The sequence below is a fragment of the Eumetopias jubatus genome, unplaced genomic scaffold (assembly GCF_037043125.1).
Source record: "Eumetopias jubatus isolate StellerSeaLion01/CBP00866 unplaced genomic scaffold, mEumJub1_p1.0 scaffold_4, whole genome shotgun sequence".
NCBI classification, from domain to species: domain Eukaryota; kingdom Metazoa; phylum Chordata; class Mammalia; order Carnivora; family Otariidae; genus Eumetopias; species Eumetopias jubatus.
The window spans coordinates 24,106,352-24,123,354 of NW_028274810.1; the positions used below are offsets into that span (position 1 = coordinate 24,106,352).

Sequence of the window (17,003 nt, forward strand, 5' to 3'; positions counted from 1 at the left end):
AAAAATGAAAAATATGACTGAGTGTCCTCTAAGTATTGTCTCAAATATAATGCTGTCTCAAATGATCTTGGGCACAAATGATATCACCTACATTTGAGGAAACATTGAAGCTCAAATATGTAAACATCTCTGTACCAGGCCAATTTCACTGCAAAATAAATTACATTATAAGAACTGTAGATCATGCCTAAAATGAGGGTAACGGAATGTGTAACATTACAGTAATTGCTTTTTACCACCTAAGCTTAAGATTCTAAACAGTACCAAAAACTTACAGGGACTGCATATTTTAAATTGTGAATGTAATCAATCCAGAAAGAAATTAGAGATGATGTTGCTAGAGGAAAGCAACTTCTATTATTTTGTAATGGCTCAAAGTTGCTCATTACATTTCATTTTTGGAAAAGTCTAAATTCAGCTTCTAAGAATCATCTGCCAATTTATAATTTTAGAACTATCAACCACTTTAAAATAACAGAATTTGCATACTTTTTCTAAAAATTACTTTTACATATCTCTCAAGAATATAAGTAATAAGCTTGATTTATAAATCCTGCAAATACTTAAAAGACTAACAGTTAATGCAAAAGGGCTCATTAGCTACAAACGCCATCTTGTGGTCCACGTTTTTATTTTTGTCGTATTAGTCTGGATCTCTAACTCAAGATCTGCTAAAGAAAGAACGAACCCTGGATATCATTTATTCCCTTTCTCTCATTTTTACACATGGGAAAATTGGAGCTTCAAAAGGTCTGATACATTGGAAATCTTTAGAGAAAGAATTCATACAAGAGCCAAAATTTGAATTCAAATCTTTTCAACTCATACTTTTTCTATTCCTTATCGTCATTGTTTTTGACTGATAATATGCATGATGTCCAGCTTAGTACTAGACACTTCAACACCAAGCTTATCTGTGTCTGTTTAACCACACCTTGAAAATACAGCAAACTATATACCTTTGAATTACTGAAAAATTATCAAGGCGTAGCTATGATGCTTCAATGCATTATTTTAAAGCATTTCACACATGTGTTCTAATTTTATTCTCTTAAAGATTTATGAGTTCAGTGTGTGGACAGGGGTGGGGAAGGGGAGGATTATCAATATGTCTACTGACAAATTAGCAAACTGGGTTTAGAGAAGACATGATTAAGATTTTACAATTAGCTAGAGGCAAGCATCCTGATACCCAACTTTAATTTTTTTCATTAGTCAATCCACCTTTTTTCTTCAAGATGTTGTATCATGCAGTGTGTACACGTGCACATGTGTGTCTTACATCCCTTCCTTTTCTTTATGGGAATTACATAGTTATTGATCTGTAGAATATTGTCTATCATTTACGAAGCACAATCAGATGAAAGTCCTTGATTCAGAAACTAGATACTTTTAGAAATTATAAATATGTAATCTTCTATTCAAATCCTTGATTAGCTCAACAGAAAAATTCATCTAATCCAAAGGATGGGAAAGAGGCAAAGACAGTCTATGCTCTAGCATAACTGTCCACTTCACACCTAAACTTGACTTCATTTGTACAGATAATTGAGAAATAATATCACAGAATATAAGAGATTAATGTGAGTTTTTTAAGAGAAGTTTTTAAGAAAGCGGAAACCTGAAAAACACAAAAATCTTCAAGACTCATGAAACCTAATAAAAGATGTCCATGGTTATATGAAAATGTGAGCTGTAGCTATGGCTTTTGAATGTACAATTCACAACAGAAATTCTCACTTAACAAAACAACAAGATACAGCTGACTCTTGAATGACAACAGGTTTGAACTACATAAGTCTACTTATCTGCAGATTTTTTACAGGACAGTACTCTATATGTATTTTCTCTTCCTTACGATTTTCTTTCTTTTTTTTTTTTTTTAAAGATTTTATTTATTTATTTGACAGAGAGACACAGAGAGATAGGGAACATAGGCAGGGGGAGTGGGAGAGGGAGAAGCAGGCTTCCCGCTGAGCAGCGAGCCCGATGTGGGGCTCGATCCCAGGACCCTGCGATCATGACCTGAGCCGAAGGCAGACGCTTAACTACTGAGCCACCCAGGCGCCCCTTCCTTACGATTTTCTTAATAACATTTTTTTCTTTAGCTTACTTTAGTGTAAGAATACAGAATATAATATATATAACTTAAACAATATGTGTTAATTGACTATTTTACTGGTAAGGCTTCTGGTCAACAGTAGGCTATCAGCAATTAAGTTTTTGGGGAGACAAAAGTTGCACACAGATTTTCAGCTGCACGAGGGGTTGGCACCCCTCACCCCCGCATTGTTCAAGGATCAACTGTAGTTAATTATATAATTACTTTAGAATTCTAAAAATGAAAATTGATTTTAAAGTTTCCTTAGAAGTAAATAAAAATCACACCCTGTTACATATTTCTATAATTGACTGTTTTATATACACTTGAATATTAAATAGATTATAAACTTTTAAATGAGAAAGGACACTATGTTAAGCCTGAGATGAGCAGACTCTTAGAAAACAGATGGAACTTCAGAGCAGTGCTTCTCAAACTATCGGTGGTGAAGAACACAACTTTTTCTTTCAATCTTCAAGGACCATTAAGTGATGCTACTGAGCATGACTGTCTGCAGTATAAGTCACATGAATCACCACAAAAGCTGAAAGATACTGGCCAATACTTAATTGGCCAATACTTAATCAACATAACAAGTCTACTAATCATCTACCTAGATGTCATGGCGATGTCTAATTGCTGTAGAAGATTTTAATTGATTACTTTCAACTTCTGATTTATCTTGTTATGAATCTGCAATAAACAACTTAAGGACTGGGCATCAGTCCACACGTTAAGTAGCATTACTTTAGAGATCAACATAATTACCCAAGGTTTCCCAAATTGTGTTCCATGACATGCTAATCCTGCAAGAAGAAGTGCTGATCTAGTCAAGGAAATTATATCTTCAGATTCACAAACCATATAAGCACATAAAGTAAGCTGAGAACTTCTTTAGGAAATAAACCTGTTTAACTTTATTTAATCCAAACTTCTTTGACTACAGAACTTTTTCTTTCAAAAGGATCGCTCATTAACATTACAAAACACTAATTTTCTATAAAATGCATTGAGAGACTCTAGTATAGACAGAATTACTGATTTACATTATTCAACAATTGCTAAAAAACTCCCAGTGGCAAGGAATTTATTTCTTTACAATGGAATTTAATATAATTTAGAAAATTGTAACATAAAGGAAATAGTTTTGTGTGTGTGAGTTCAAATTATACAATTTCCAAGAGTTGGTTTTAGATATATTATCTGAAGCAACGATAAAATGTGTAATCCTTCTTCCATGACTGCCCTCCAAATACCTTTCTTCTTTTCTAAATTTTTGAATGAAGATGCATTTCTAAGACCATTATCACCACAACCTTATTCTGATTACCTCTTAGTTTGTCAATGTTTCTTTCAAAATGCAACATTAGGACTGAATTCAGTATTTTGAATAGCTAGTGAAGGATGTAGATAGTTACTTTGCTCTATTTTTTTAAGTCAGAAGTGTTTTCTAGCATAACAAGACTTTAAGATGCCTCTCATAAAACTTAAATTTGGAAGAGAGCAAATTTCAATGTGATCACCAGATAAAGACTTAGTGAATTAAATGAGCTGACTTCCACAAAGTATACTATTATTTCACATGCTGAAGATAATTTTATTGCAAAATAATTTTGGCTTCAGTATAAAGACTCCTTTGGAAAAAAACCAGTTAGAGGTAGATTTACAACCTGGAATATGAAAGCAGGACCCTGTCATCAATGTAGAGGATAATATTTACCTTCTTATTTGCAATAGTAGGGGAACATTCACCTGTATCACCAAAAACCTGTATCAAATTATTGAGGTATAGTTCAAAAGGTAGTTGGCTACAATACAGCAGTCTTTTAAGCTAAGTAGAATTGAAATTTACTCTAAGAGCTCACAGTTACCTAAACCTCAGATGGTTTTACAATAAAGGTTCTAATGAGCACTAAAAGTTTCACATTTCTGTTAGTTCCCTAAGTCTTTTCTAAAGAATATTTGTTTATTCCATAAATGCTTCCGTGAGCAAATAATCTGAGACATTAAACAAAGGTGAATAGGTTTTTTTTCCTAGAGAGTTTCTTGGAAATGTAAATGTGCTAAGGTGCATTGCCAACCTTCTCCAATAAAGTGAAACAGTATAACCTAGATGGAAGGCACTTGGCTATTAAACTGTCATAACCAAAGACAGCCAAAGGAAAATCAATGGAAATAAATGACTGTTGATCAACTATGCCCCCAAATATACAAGATTTAGAGACCCAAAGAGCTATACATAGGGACTTCCTCTATTTGCAATAGTTGAATTAAAAAAGTTATTTTTACACTCTCTTTAATGTCGTTTTCCCTCAGCTCAGATTCTCGCCTCTTCACTTATCCAAGAATCCTGTGTATAATCTATCAAACTGAAAAGGCAGCTTCCTGGTCTCTGTGGTAGCTAATCTCCAAAGATACACTTCCCCACAAACAACTGATAATAGAGAACTCTAATAGCCTTCCATGAACATTCTAAGGTTTTTACTGATGATTTTATTTCTGTAATCAATGGTGAAACCTCTCATCAAACAGTAAGAATACAAAGTTTTAAAATCTTAGGATAAAACAGAGTTATTCATCTCTGTTTTCCTTGCTCTGATGATTATTACTGTATACCTTTAGATTCTATTTAAAATAGGAACTGATTGCTCACCAAAAAAATTATTTCCATGGCATAGATAATAAAAAGAAAGACAAGATGAATCATTAAATAATCAGTAGTGTTGGTCTCTCTACTAAAAACACAAAGGGAAAGCTCCTAGGTATTCAATGGGTTGCCATTTAACGGCAGTAAGATGAGAACTTGGTGTTTTCTTTTTGATGAAGATGACCATCCCTAAATGAATTGGATGGTCCATAGAAAAGTGGTGTGATGCAGCCTGAATTTGCTAATCCAGACATGCAGGCCCCCACTGAGTGACTTCCAGTAAGTAAGAAAGTAGATAATGTGGGCATAAGAATGCAATGGATTGAATATTTTAACTGGTATAAAATTGGTTAGGCTGATTAGAAATCTAAGCACCTTAGCCTTTCAAGCTGGGTGTGTTTGCTTTCCAGGAAATCTAGTCTACACACAATGGGAATCTATTCAATCCTGGGGTCTATATTAATGTAGTTCTGAAACATTCTTCAAAGAGTTTCAAAGGTATAGACTCTTCTGAAGGGCTGTTTTAGCACCATCAAGAAATCTGTCTTCTTGGGTCCTGGGGATCAGGTCAGGTACCAGCTTTAGTAAATGGTATGAGGCACATGGATTTAAAAAAAATCCCCTGACATGGATTTAAAAAGTCCCTGTCTGAGACAACTGAATTATTCCCAGCTGTAGCCAACTTCTTTGTTCTTATGAATAGGGAGTTGAGATACATTAACTTTAAAGAAAGGATCTGTTTACTCGGTTTCATCCTAAGAGACTGTCAATATAAAAAAATAGTTTAAATGGTTCAATATAGACCACTTATTATGCCTTTGTTCCAACATGTCAAAGGAAAGCTCAAAAACTACCTGTCATTCCTTGGGGTCAAAATGATATTAAATAACTCTCTCTGGGAAGATCTCTGGCACTCCTACCTTTCTCTCTACAAGAAAGGCTGTTCACAAAGACTTGAGCAGTTATGTGATTGTATATGGCATATTATCAGAAATTACAGAGGTTAACTATCTTGGAAACAAGTGTCATTGTTCCAGCATTACCCAAAACTTTCTCTGAAACTAATTTTAGCATTTACCTAGGAAAGAAAAACAGTCTGCATTTCTCCTGGGTGAGCAGAAGTCTGCTGATCTTCCTGACTTAAGTCAGTTTAGAACTAAGGGCTACAACTAAGGCTTGGTAAGCACTGCTTTGGGGCTGGTAAAAGAAGGACTTTGGCATCGCTCACTGGAAAAGAGAATTTACCCAGACTTCTCTTTTACTGGAAATGGATAGCTGTTGTTTTATTATCTCTTCAAATATACTGGATTTTAGTTACTTTTTATTTATATTTGCCTTAATCTTTCAATTTATACTTTCATTCTCCTTGATGGAGAAAACAGGAATGAAATAGAATTGAAGTAGTTCTGTCTTTTCAGCTTCCATAACATGGTTTCCATTAGAGGTTCGCTTTACTAATTTTATTAGAGTTTATTAATTCCCAGCTTTCTTGCATCCAAAGAGGCTCCTCAACACGCACTTCCATGGGACTTTGATACTCTTTGGAAGTCATTCACTTTTTTCTCCCAAACCTCACTTCTTCCTGAAATGTGCCTCCTGACACTGTTTCCTCTGTCTTCATGTTTGTGTACTGTTGCATCTTTGCCTTTCATAGTCCATGGTCCGCAGGTATGATCATATCTGATTCTTAACTGCTTCCCTTTTACTTTTTAGAATTGTTCATTCCTCTTATGTCATATTCTCTTTTTCAGTCTGTGACTTTGCAATTACAAGTAAATTTTCTGTAACTTTCTAAAACCCCTTTACTAGATTCTAGGGAATATGACTGAAAATGGCCAGGGTTTCCTTCCTTTGCTCTTGCCTCCCAGAATGTGAAAAGCGTAGTTTCTCCCCAGGTTTCTGTCATGTTCTAGAACAGTTACTCTCTGTTGGATGGAATTAAGTCTAAGGAAGCTATTTCCCCTCACTGCTTCTTTTAATTCATGTAGATGAACATAGAGTCCATCACTTATCTGATCCCAGTTTTCAAAAGAAGAATGGAATTTTGGACAGAAATCTAAATGCCACCCAGAATCCTGCTTATCTGGCAGTTTTATAATCATTATTAATATAGACTGACCTCTTCAAGTCACCATGCTTGGGAGCTCTCTTTACCTGGACCAAGGTGCTTTAAATTTACAAAATTTATAACACGTTCCAAACTATGTAGTGCACCCCTGAATTGAAAACAAACAACTCTTTCGCTAGAATTTATTTTACCATTCCCCAGCATAACAAGGAATACATTTTTTAAATAAATACAACTATACTTGAACTTCTGGGACGTTCAATGCTCATCTATTACTTACTTTGTAGGACTACTATAACATATGTATATGTTTGTGTGTCTTTTTAAAATTTTTCTAATTTTCAAGTGGTCCATAAATAAGAGGACTTGGATTTTAGGAAAACATTAGCTGTATTATTCATCTGGCTAGATGGTATACTTTTGCAATGATTTTTTTCTTTCCTCATTTATTTTCCAGAAAATGTCCTATGCTATAATAATTTTTTTTGTTTCCAACACTTCCATGTTGACACATATATTTGTATTATTCCATAGTGATAGAACCCTTCGATTAAATCTGTTCATTACAAGTCAAGTAAATAAAACTAATTTAAATACTCTTCCATTAAAACAAAGCCGTAGTGATCAAGTGAAAAATACATAGACTTACTCTTCTTCCCCAGTAAATTCTAAGGTCCTAATGGCAAGATTTAAAGTTTGAATTTGGATGCTCCATAGTGCTTAGCACAGGATTTTGATGGTAAGAGAATCTTAAAGGAATGATTTCACATGAGACAACTGACATTCTTAAATAAGACTGATATAATTTGAAATGAAATGTCCTCTGGCCTGGTTATTTCTTGAAATTCTTATCCAGAAAGTTTTTAAAGTCTAATGTTCATAATTATTTGTAATAGTATTGTCTGTGAGAGCAAAAATATAACATAGAGGTTCAACTATTAATTGTCACCTTTGCTAACAGAAGTATATTAACATGACTGTATTATGTTAAGATTATACATTATACAGAAAAGTAAACAAATGAGAAATATGGAATGCAAAATAACACATATCCACTGTAATCATGACACAGAATAAATAAGTCATCATGTTTTTCTGCTGACACATTCAGAAAGGGTCATGTAGAAATCTTAAAATATTTTGACCTGAACATAGCAAATTATTTTTCTGTAACTGTATTTAAATATGCCACCCTCTCTAGGAGAAAAGATTACAGGCATTCTTTATTTTTTAATTTATATATTAGTGTACCTAGCTTTTGTTGTTTTTGTTTTTAGTGTGCACATATATTAATTTTATAACCACAAAAATAAGACTATGAAACAAGGACTTCCGTACATTAATATTATACAGCAAACTGAGCAAAGGCATAAATTATATTACTTTAAGTATTACATTCACTTAAGTATTATATTCACTTAACTATAAACTGGTTTATTTGGCAAAAATTAACATTATGTGATCTTTTCACTATGATATTAAAATTGAACTTTCAAAGAGTATATTCTTTCAGTGTGCAATACCTACCAAAGACCACTTCCTTTCAAATCTCTCCATCATCATAATCATCATCATTAACATCAGCATAAACAACACATAAACAGACACACTTCTGTACCTACCAGAGAACAATTAGAAAATGTCCATGCACTTAATCTAGCATGTCATGTTTTATGGTTTTAACATCCCTCCACATTTTTTTTTTTTAAGATTTTATTTATTTATTTGACAGAGAGATAGAGAGCACAAGTAGGCAGAGAGGCGGGTACCAATATACTTTGAAATTACTCACCTATGTTCATTTGGAATTTTGTTGTAATGCTTTGTTAATTCTTGTTTAAAAATAAGTGAAATTTATTCTCAATTATTGGTCATATAGGACAAAATGGAAATAGCTTCATTTTACTTATTTAGAGTTCGCTTGGAGATACCTGTTTTATATTTGATATCAACTGTCTCCAAGTAAATTCACACATCTAAGTACTACATTTGAATATGACAATAGCTGGCTTCCTATACAGACCCATGCCTCATATTTATAATCTGATCTTCCTCTCTCACTTTGACATTTAAATTTTAAATTGTAAACGAGCTGTGACCATTTCACTTCATAAAACAAGTCCAAAGGCAAATGTTTATACACCAATTCATCTATCATACTAGGAACAAACCCCTTTGGGGATTTATATTTGCAAATGTTGATTAAAAAAAAAGTATTTCCATAAGAATGTGATTAAATTAAAAAAGGAAATGGAAAGATTCTGGAACATTTCACTTCTCTGTGTATCTAAGATATTCTGAAGTTAACAGATAACAGCAGACGGTTACTGTTTCAGGCCACACAGTCTATGTGCTAATTAGGAAGCCTTGATTGTTTAAGGGCTCCAACTTCCTGATTATGCTTGTACTGTTACAGCAATTCAGTTAAAAGTTATTCACTCAGGGAAAAAACAACAAATAATTGAAACCGTAGGGTTTTTCTGAATTTAAGGAAAACCAATGATTCCTTCAAAGTTACATATTTAAGATGCAGTGCACTTGATACATTTTAGTAACATTTAGAAATATAATTCATTTGGAGGAAAGAGTTAAAAACATACTGATATAAACTGCTGTGAAGAACAAGATTGGCAATATGGTAGTATGGCACAGTGATGCTAATTTAACTGTTTCTAAGAAAACAGTATTTTATATAATACTGTTTTGTATAAACTGAATTCAGTCTATGAGAATGACAAAAATATGAATTTAAATGACAGGTATAGTCAAAACCCAAATATTTCAGTTGGAGTTCAGTGGAATTGCTATGAACATTTTCCCTTAAAAAAAATAAAGTCCACACTTAGAAAAAATTTTTTGCAGATCCTATCATTTAAAGGAAAATACAGTCAGTGCATTTGTCATGTGATTTTTATACCCTAATATATTTATGTTTTATAATCATAATCACTTATATTGTATATTTTAATTTTTGAGGCATTTTCTTATAAGTTATTTTGGTTGGTTGTTATAACAGTTCTGTAACATCAGAATGAACAGTTCTAATGTAAAGGAGAGAGAAGGCTATATTTGTAGATTTAAATAGTTAAGGGGTAATAAAGCCTATGGTGGTCAATGTGCTTTAGTCAACAAAATATTTTAAACCATTTCAAAATCTGAGACTTACGGGAAATTCCTTTGAGATACTTGAATTTACTTAAGTTTGTTAATGTAGAATAAAAAAATTAAGGAGAGAGAGAAAATGATCTTTTCAATCACTTGAGGCTCTAGGCCACGGCCATGAAATCCCTGTGTCAGGTCACATCTCTGTCTGGTGCTGCAACAGTTCCCTAACGATTAGGTCTCATCACGTCCAGTTGTGTTGCACTCTGACCCATAAAAGCCAGAGTGACCTTTCTAAAAGGCAAGTCTGATAGATACTGTTGTTTCCCTGCTGAAAACTCTTCAATGGCCTTTCCTATTTCCCTTAGGATGAAAAATAAAAGATTTATATTATCAGGCCCTCTTCAGCCTAGTGGGGTTCAGGACACATGGCAGCAAAATATGGCACCTGGCCAGACTGAGTATTTTAAGCTGAAGGACTTTGAGACTACGGCAGAAGCAGAAAAGTCACTTGGACCTTTCAGAACCCTCATCCCCTGATGCAGGTGATAAAAGCCTCATATGAAAGGTGCCTTCCTTATATCCAGAGGAAAGAGACGTCTTTATCAAAGGGAAGCAACACAAAGAAGACACCTAACAAACAGGACTTGTTAAGTTTGTTTATTATACTTACCTCATACTCCTTAATCTACCAGATTTCTACACAACTACCTACCTTTCATCAATCCTCGCATAAAATACTCAAGTCTGTTTCTTCCAGACTCCATGTCCTTAGGAAGGCTTCCGTGTCTCAGAGAACTTACATTAAATCAATTTGTATACTTTTCTCCTATCAATTTATCTTTCTCATTTTAATTTTCAGACCTAGCCAAGGACCCTAAGAGGGTTCAGGAAAACTTTTTCCTCCCCTACCAAAACCTTGTTTTTCAACTCAACATGACCTGTGCTTCTCCAGCCTCCAAAAAAGAACCTCCGTTATTTGAACACGTTCGCTCACTTCTAGGATTTTCTGCATGTATTTTCTCTGACTGGAACTCTTTCTCACATCTTTATCCGTCTACCTTATTCATCATTCAGGTCTCAGTTTAAACACACCCTTTGCAGAACCTCCCTCATTCCTTCTAGATCAGGTTAGATGCCTTTGTAATGTCTTTCCAAGCTAGAATGACTTATACTTTATTACAATCTTTTGTATTAATTGTCTGTTCCCCTGGGTGACTGTGCCTCCTCCATGAGAAAGGCACTGTATTTGTCTTGCATGCTGTGGTCCCCTCCAGGGCCCAGCACAGGGTCTGCTGGAAGTAGGGGCTTAAGAAACTCATGTTAAATGAAAATATCATTATCAGTTAGTTCATCTTTCAAAATATACAGTATTTTATAGTATTAAACTGACATGCACTACAGACTACAAAGCATAAAATAATATTCTTAATGTGCCAATTTCATATAGTCATTAATCCAGCCAGAGATAAGGTGAAAGATGTATGTTTAAAATGTACCTGCTAGGAAGAGTATGTTTAGAATACGCCAAATTAAAAAAAAAAAAAAAAAGTGATAGTATAAAATTTATTTAAAATAACAACTACCTTGGGGAACTGTTAGTTGTAAAAAAAATAATCATTTGAAAATCAAAATGATGAGTAGGTTCTATCTTGAACTGAAAAAAAAGAGACAAGGGCTGAACTAAACTAAACTGAACTAAAAAAAAAAAATAGAAGAGCATGCTACAGAAGGCTTTTTGAGGTTTTGAACAGTTACAGAAGGCAAGGTGGAATCAGCAGGGACACAAGATATAGGAGCCAATTTGATTTTCTGCTCGTTCAAACCTCTGGTCCTTTTCTCATGTTGCAAACCCTTTCTAACATAAGAGAAGGAAAGGGAGAGGAAATAAGATGGTGAATCAGTAGGAAGCATTACCAAGTGCTTTTGAAAAATTCAAATCCTTCCAAAACAAGAAAATATGGGGAAAACAAATAAAGCAAAATGGCATCATATTTCTTTCTCACATGAAGGCTCAAATTAGGCACTTGGGGCATGCTGTGTAAGAAGGAAGACTTTCGTCCTTCCTCCACATAAACACATTTGTTTCAGTGGGTGGGTTCAGCATTACTCTGTTGGCACCGAGCCACCAAGGAGGCTTTTGAATGTGACACTTGGTTCCTTAATAGACTCTTTCAACAAAGGACAGACAGAAAGTTAAAGAGAGGATAACTTTCATAAAATGAAGCAATATCACATATCACTAATTACCTGTTCATAATAGTGGATATTCTCCTCAGCCATATCTGTAAATGCTGACTTGATATCATTTTGCATATTGTGTTTCCATCTTTCCCAATCTGCTTTCAGGGCATTATTAGCACATTCCACTTTATCCTCAAGTTTTCCAATCTCTTCTATAAGCTGAATTAGATCACAAAGAGAGAAGCATCAATCTACGATCTACGTATTCTTGTTACTGAATGAATTCATCATCAAATCTCAGCCAGTCATTATATCAAAACAGCTTAAGAGTAATTCTTTGTTTGGAAAGTCACCGGCATTTACCCTTTGTACTAACCAGCTATAGTAAAAAGAAGACTGGATTCAGCCAGAGATGCTGAGTCGAGTTCTAAGGTCTGCCACCAATTAGCATTTGCCCTTGGCTAAGTCCCTCAAACCGTGGGCTTGGGTTTCACTATTTATAAAACAGAGGAAATTGAACTACAAGTTATCTCAAAATTTTTTGCATTAAGTCTCATTACCACTATTGTTTATGGTGATAATATTTATGTTAAGAGGTATGGTTTCATTCCCCAGCTTCCCATTCCTGGGCCTCATTTTTCAGCTGTTTTTAGAAGGATCAATTAACTGACATGTTGTAACATCCACTCCGATTATGCAGCCCAACCTGGAGGCCCAGGGCGTTAACCTGCCAAACACCACTGAGCTAGTAACAGAGGTAGGTTTATATCTCAAGACACCTGACACTGAATCCATGCGTCATCAGACAGGTTTAGTGTGATATTTACACCTCCTCCTATCTCACCCACCAACCTCTGAGCATGTAATCCATCAATTTATTGTTTTGTATTTGGTGTATTTACATATTAATACATATATTTATACATACTTTATTTATGTACACTATTTATTCATAGATTCAGCACATGTTTATTAAGTGCCTTCTCTGTACCAGGCATTCTTCTAGGGCTTGGAGATTCAGCAGTGAAGATAACAGACAAAAAAAATCCCTGCTGGTAGCAGAGCTTATACTCAACCAGGGAGAGACAAACCAAAAGCAAGATAAATGAAACAGGAACTATCGATCAAAAAATTAATGCTAAAAAGAAAAATGAAGCAGAAAAGTAGGGGATGTAGGATAATGCAAGATCACATAAGATGACAGGGGCAAGCTTAAATGAGGAAGTGTCATTTGATTAAACATCTGGAGTCAATGTGAGAGTGAACCATGAGACTCTCAGGAGAAAAATCATTCCTGGCAGAGGAAACCACAGGGCAACAGCCTGGAAGTGGAAGCTTGCCTGGATGGCCCGAGAAGAGCGTGGAGACTAGCATGGCCGTGGCACGTCGTGGAGTGAACAACAAAGGGAAGGTTCTAGGAGATGAAGTCACAGAAGGAACGGGTGACCATATCCTAGTGAGCCATGCAGTTTGTGGTAAAATTCATGGATTTTATGGGGTGAGATCCTAGGCCAGGAAGCTTCGAGCAGAAATGACACCATCTCTCTCATATTTTTAAAGGGGCATCATACTTTACCATTGTGGTATGAATTAAAGTATCTGAAAAAGGCGATTACTTAAGAAGATCCCTATTTCAGAGGCGTTAAAATGTGAAAATGTCTTAGAATCAAAATACGTTATTTTGCTTCAAATGCTCATGTGAGTTATTACTCTTATTTTCATCATCATCATTATTATTTTTGCTATGGAATTTCACTTTTCTATCCTTATTTCATCATAGCTTTATTTGCTTTTATTTCTTAGAACAGACATTTGGCATTATATAAATTTTCCATTGCCAATGGGAGGTCTATTTTAATAGTAAGGTTGACTTCCATGTTTTTTTGCGGGGGAAAGGAGATATTTTTTTACTTGTTTTGTGTGTTAACTATCTCAGTGAGGCCACTTATTATTTTATGAGTATGTATACCCTTTGGGCTGATTATTTTGTTAAATCTTAGAGAATCTGTCTAAAGAGTTGTCAGTGGTATATTAATGGGACATCTGATGGTGGGCTGTGGATGCTAGGGGATAAGCTAAGAGTAAAATTGTTGAAAGTCCAAATATTTCAAACAGGATCTGGGTCTGCTGGCAAAAGCTCAAGGGTAGGTTAGAGAACTTCACTCCTCCGGGTTGTTGGATGAAATTGTGCCATTTTCATAGCCAGATGGAAATTATTAGCAAAATGTCTCTCTTACAGAGAATCAGGAGGTACATACACCAACTGTAAGCTCACTATTATTCTCCTCTGCTTAGCTTTTGCAGTCTAAAATTGCTATGCACTGGAGTGGGATTACTGGCAGACTGCTCTACTAAAATTGGCTTTAGGAAACAGTATCTAAGTCATATATATTTTATCTTTCTCCCCTTCCTAACAGTTTAACATGATGTCCCTGTCATAAGGGGTTTCTAAGAGCTTTCCCTTGATCAATCTGCAGCTCCCTCTCCTAAAAGCCCTTGGAAGTGATGATTTGGCTGATTGGCGCTTCTGCTCTGGCTGAGAGCTACTAGAGAAGTCCTGTACTGTTCTCTGACCTCACTCTCACCTACAGAAAGAAGGTTTGTAGCCTTATCAGCACAGTGTTGGGATTAAGAAGACTGATAACAGGTTAGACTGACTTCAGTTTAAGTCCCACTTCTGTCTTTACAGACTATGTGGCATTGGGTAAGACTAGCTGTTGAAGCCCTAGTTTCTTCAACTGTAAAATGGATATAAAAATAGCAATGCCTACCACACAGGGATTTTAAATGCATGAAATAATGAACACTAATTGTCTTTCACAGTGCCTGACAATTTGCCTACTAAATGTTATGTATTACCATCACCACCACCACCACGATGACCACCACCACCACCATCATCATCATCATTATCAGTTGGTGAAACTAAAGTTGATTCCTTCTCCTTTTCCAGTATTTTGATCTCTGGAAGTATTGCATTCCTCTGCCAGGGTCTTGGTCTTAAGTCAATTCCTAGTGCTATTGCTTAATCTGTTCTCACCAGGGTAGAAGATGATGCATATGCTTTAAATATATATGATCAAGTCTTGTCATTTTTTGTAGCTATACAAGAGTAATTTTTCTTTCTTTGATGATTTCATCATTATTTCAGTTGGAAAAGGAGAAAAGAGACATTAGCTATTTCCCCACACTGAATCATCTTCCCATAATTTCAATTCTAGGAAAACTCTAATTGATAATAAGCACAAAGCACCTAGTTCAAATGAAGAGTGAGCTGGACCCTATCTTTCCTAATAATTCACAAAAGCATAGTATGTCCTTTCCCTTAGTTGACTTCAATTTTAGCAAGTTCTTTGGTATAAGGAACTGTGCATTTGGATGGTGCCATCGGGCTTAGGACATATACACTCCACAACAGTTAACAGAAGAGGGAGAGTAAGATGTGCCAGAACCTGGAGGCCAAGGAAGGTTTCAATAACTCTAAAAGTAGGAAATTCAATTCATATTCTCTACAACAAAATAGCACAGAAAAGACTGAATTAAAAAAGGATTAAGGCTTGAATAATTGTTTTCACAAATCCTGGAAGTGATTTTGCCCTCCATTAGTGGAAAAACAGAAGAAGCAAGCAACCCTTTTTGCCAGGAAAATGCTGTAATACCAGAATAAGTAATACAAGATTGTAAGATAGTGAAAAAAAAAGGGGGGAAGATTTATATTTAACAGCAAGGCTAATGGGTAATTTCTAGCTTCAGTTATATTCAGTTAGAAGTTAGCCACATAATCAAATGAAAACCATTAATACTAAGAGCTCAGGCAAACAAAACAAAGCCTTTTTCCAATAGTGATTCCCTACTATGGTACCAGTAATAGCAATGAGAATAATAACCATTTATTGCATTTCTGCCGAGGGCCATTGCATTAAGCTATATACTTTACATATATTATTTCATTTAATCTGCATAATAATGTTGCAAATTTGGTATTATTATCTTCCTTTTACAAGTTAGGAAATGGGTAGAAAAAAATGAAAGAGATCTCAGAGCTTTTGTGACATTATAGAGATTCAAACCACTGCCTGCCTAAGTCAAAGCCCATGTTTTTTCCACACTGACTAAACAGCACCAAGCTAGCTTACCTGTGGATGTCAAGGCTGAACCAATTCAGCTTTAACTCAAGAAGTCTGTAATCTACTAGAATATACATATACAAAAATGAAATAAAAACTAAAGACTATAATATGAAGCAGAATGTGATATATACCACAATGGAGGAAAAAATTAAAGTGATATAGGAGGACACAGAATGGAGGATTATTTCTGACTGGAGCAGGGGACATTTTGACTGTCAATTCAGTAGGCAGAGACTGGGGAAGAAACACCAGGATGAAGGTAAGGCATAAACAAAACTGCACGCTACAGGCTGTGATAACAGAATGGATAAGAAGTAGGTTTGGAGTCTGGAAGTAGGCAAGCAGAAACAAGAAATGCTGCTGGATAGGTTGATTAAATATTCACTGCTTGAGGGTATAAATGATATTGAGCATGAAACGGATTCTTCAGGAAATGGTAAATCACTAAAAGTTTTTGACCAGGACAGAGCTGTATTTCCTAAGTCAGAGATATGCAGGGATGGTTAAAGAGAAAGGAAGGAGGAGAGGGAAAAAAGGAAACCAGTTAACATTCATTGAAGAACGTTATGAAGAAACAATGGTAAGTAGGATCTGCTTCATCCCCATTCACTCACTCATCCAGCAGCATTCACTCAGCATCCGTCTAATCTGTGTTAGGAACTAAGATAAAGGACATCCAAGACTGGTGCAGGAAGACCCAGAACTCACCTCCTCCCATGAACACACCAAATCTATACCTATATACAGAGCAATTTCCCCTGAAGATCTGAG

General features: G+C 35.2%; 1 protein-coding gene across 2 annotated transcripts in view; it reads right to left on the reverse strand.

The window, feature by feature from the left end:
* Nucleotides 1-17,003, reverse strand: part of SNX7 (sorting nexin 7) — a 101,321-nt gene that overhangs the window by 12,571 nt on the left and 71,747 nt on the right. For both annotated transcript variants that reach the window (XM_028101862.2, XM_028101863.2), the window contains one exon: nt 12,169-12,321. In XM_028101862.2, coding sequence (XP_027957663.1) covers nt 12,169-12,321 — 153 coding nt within the window. The remainder of the gene's footprint in view (nt 1-12,168; nt 12,322-17,003) is intronic.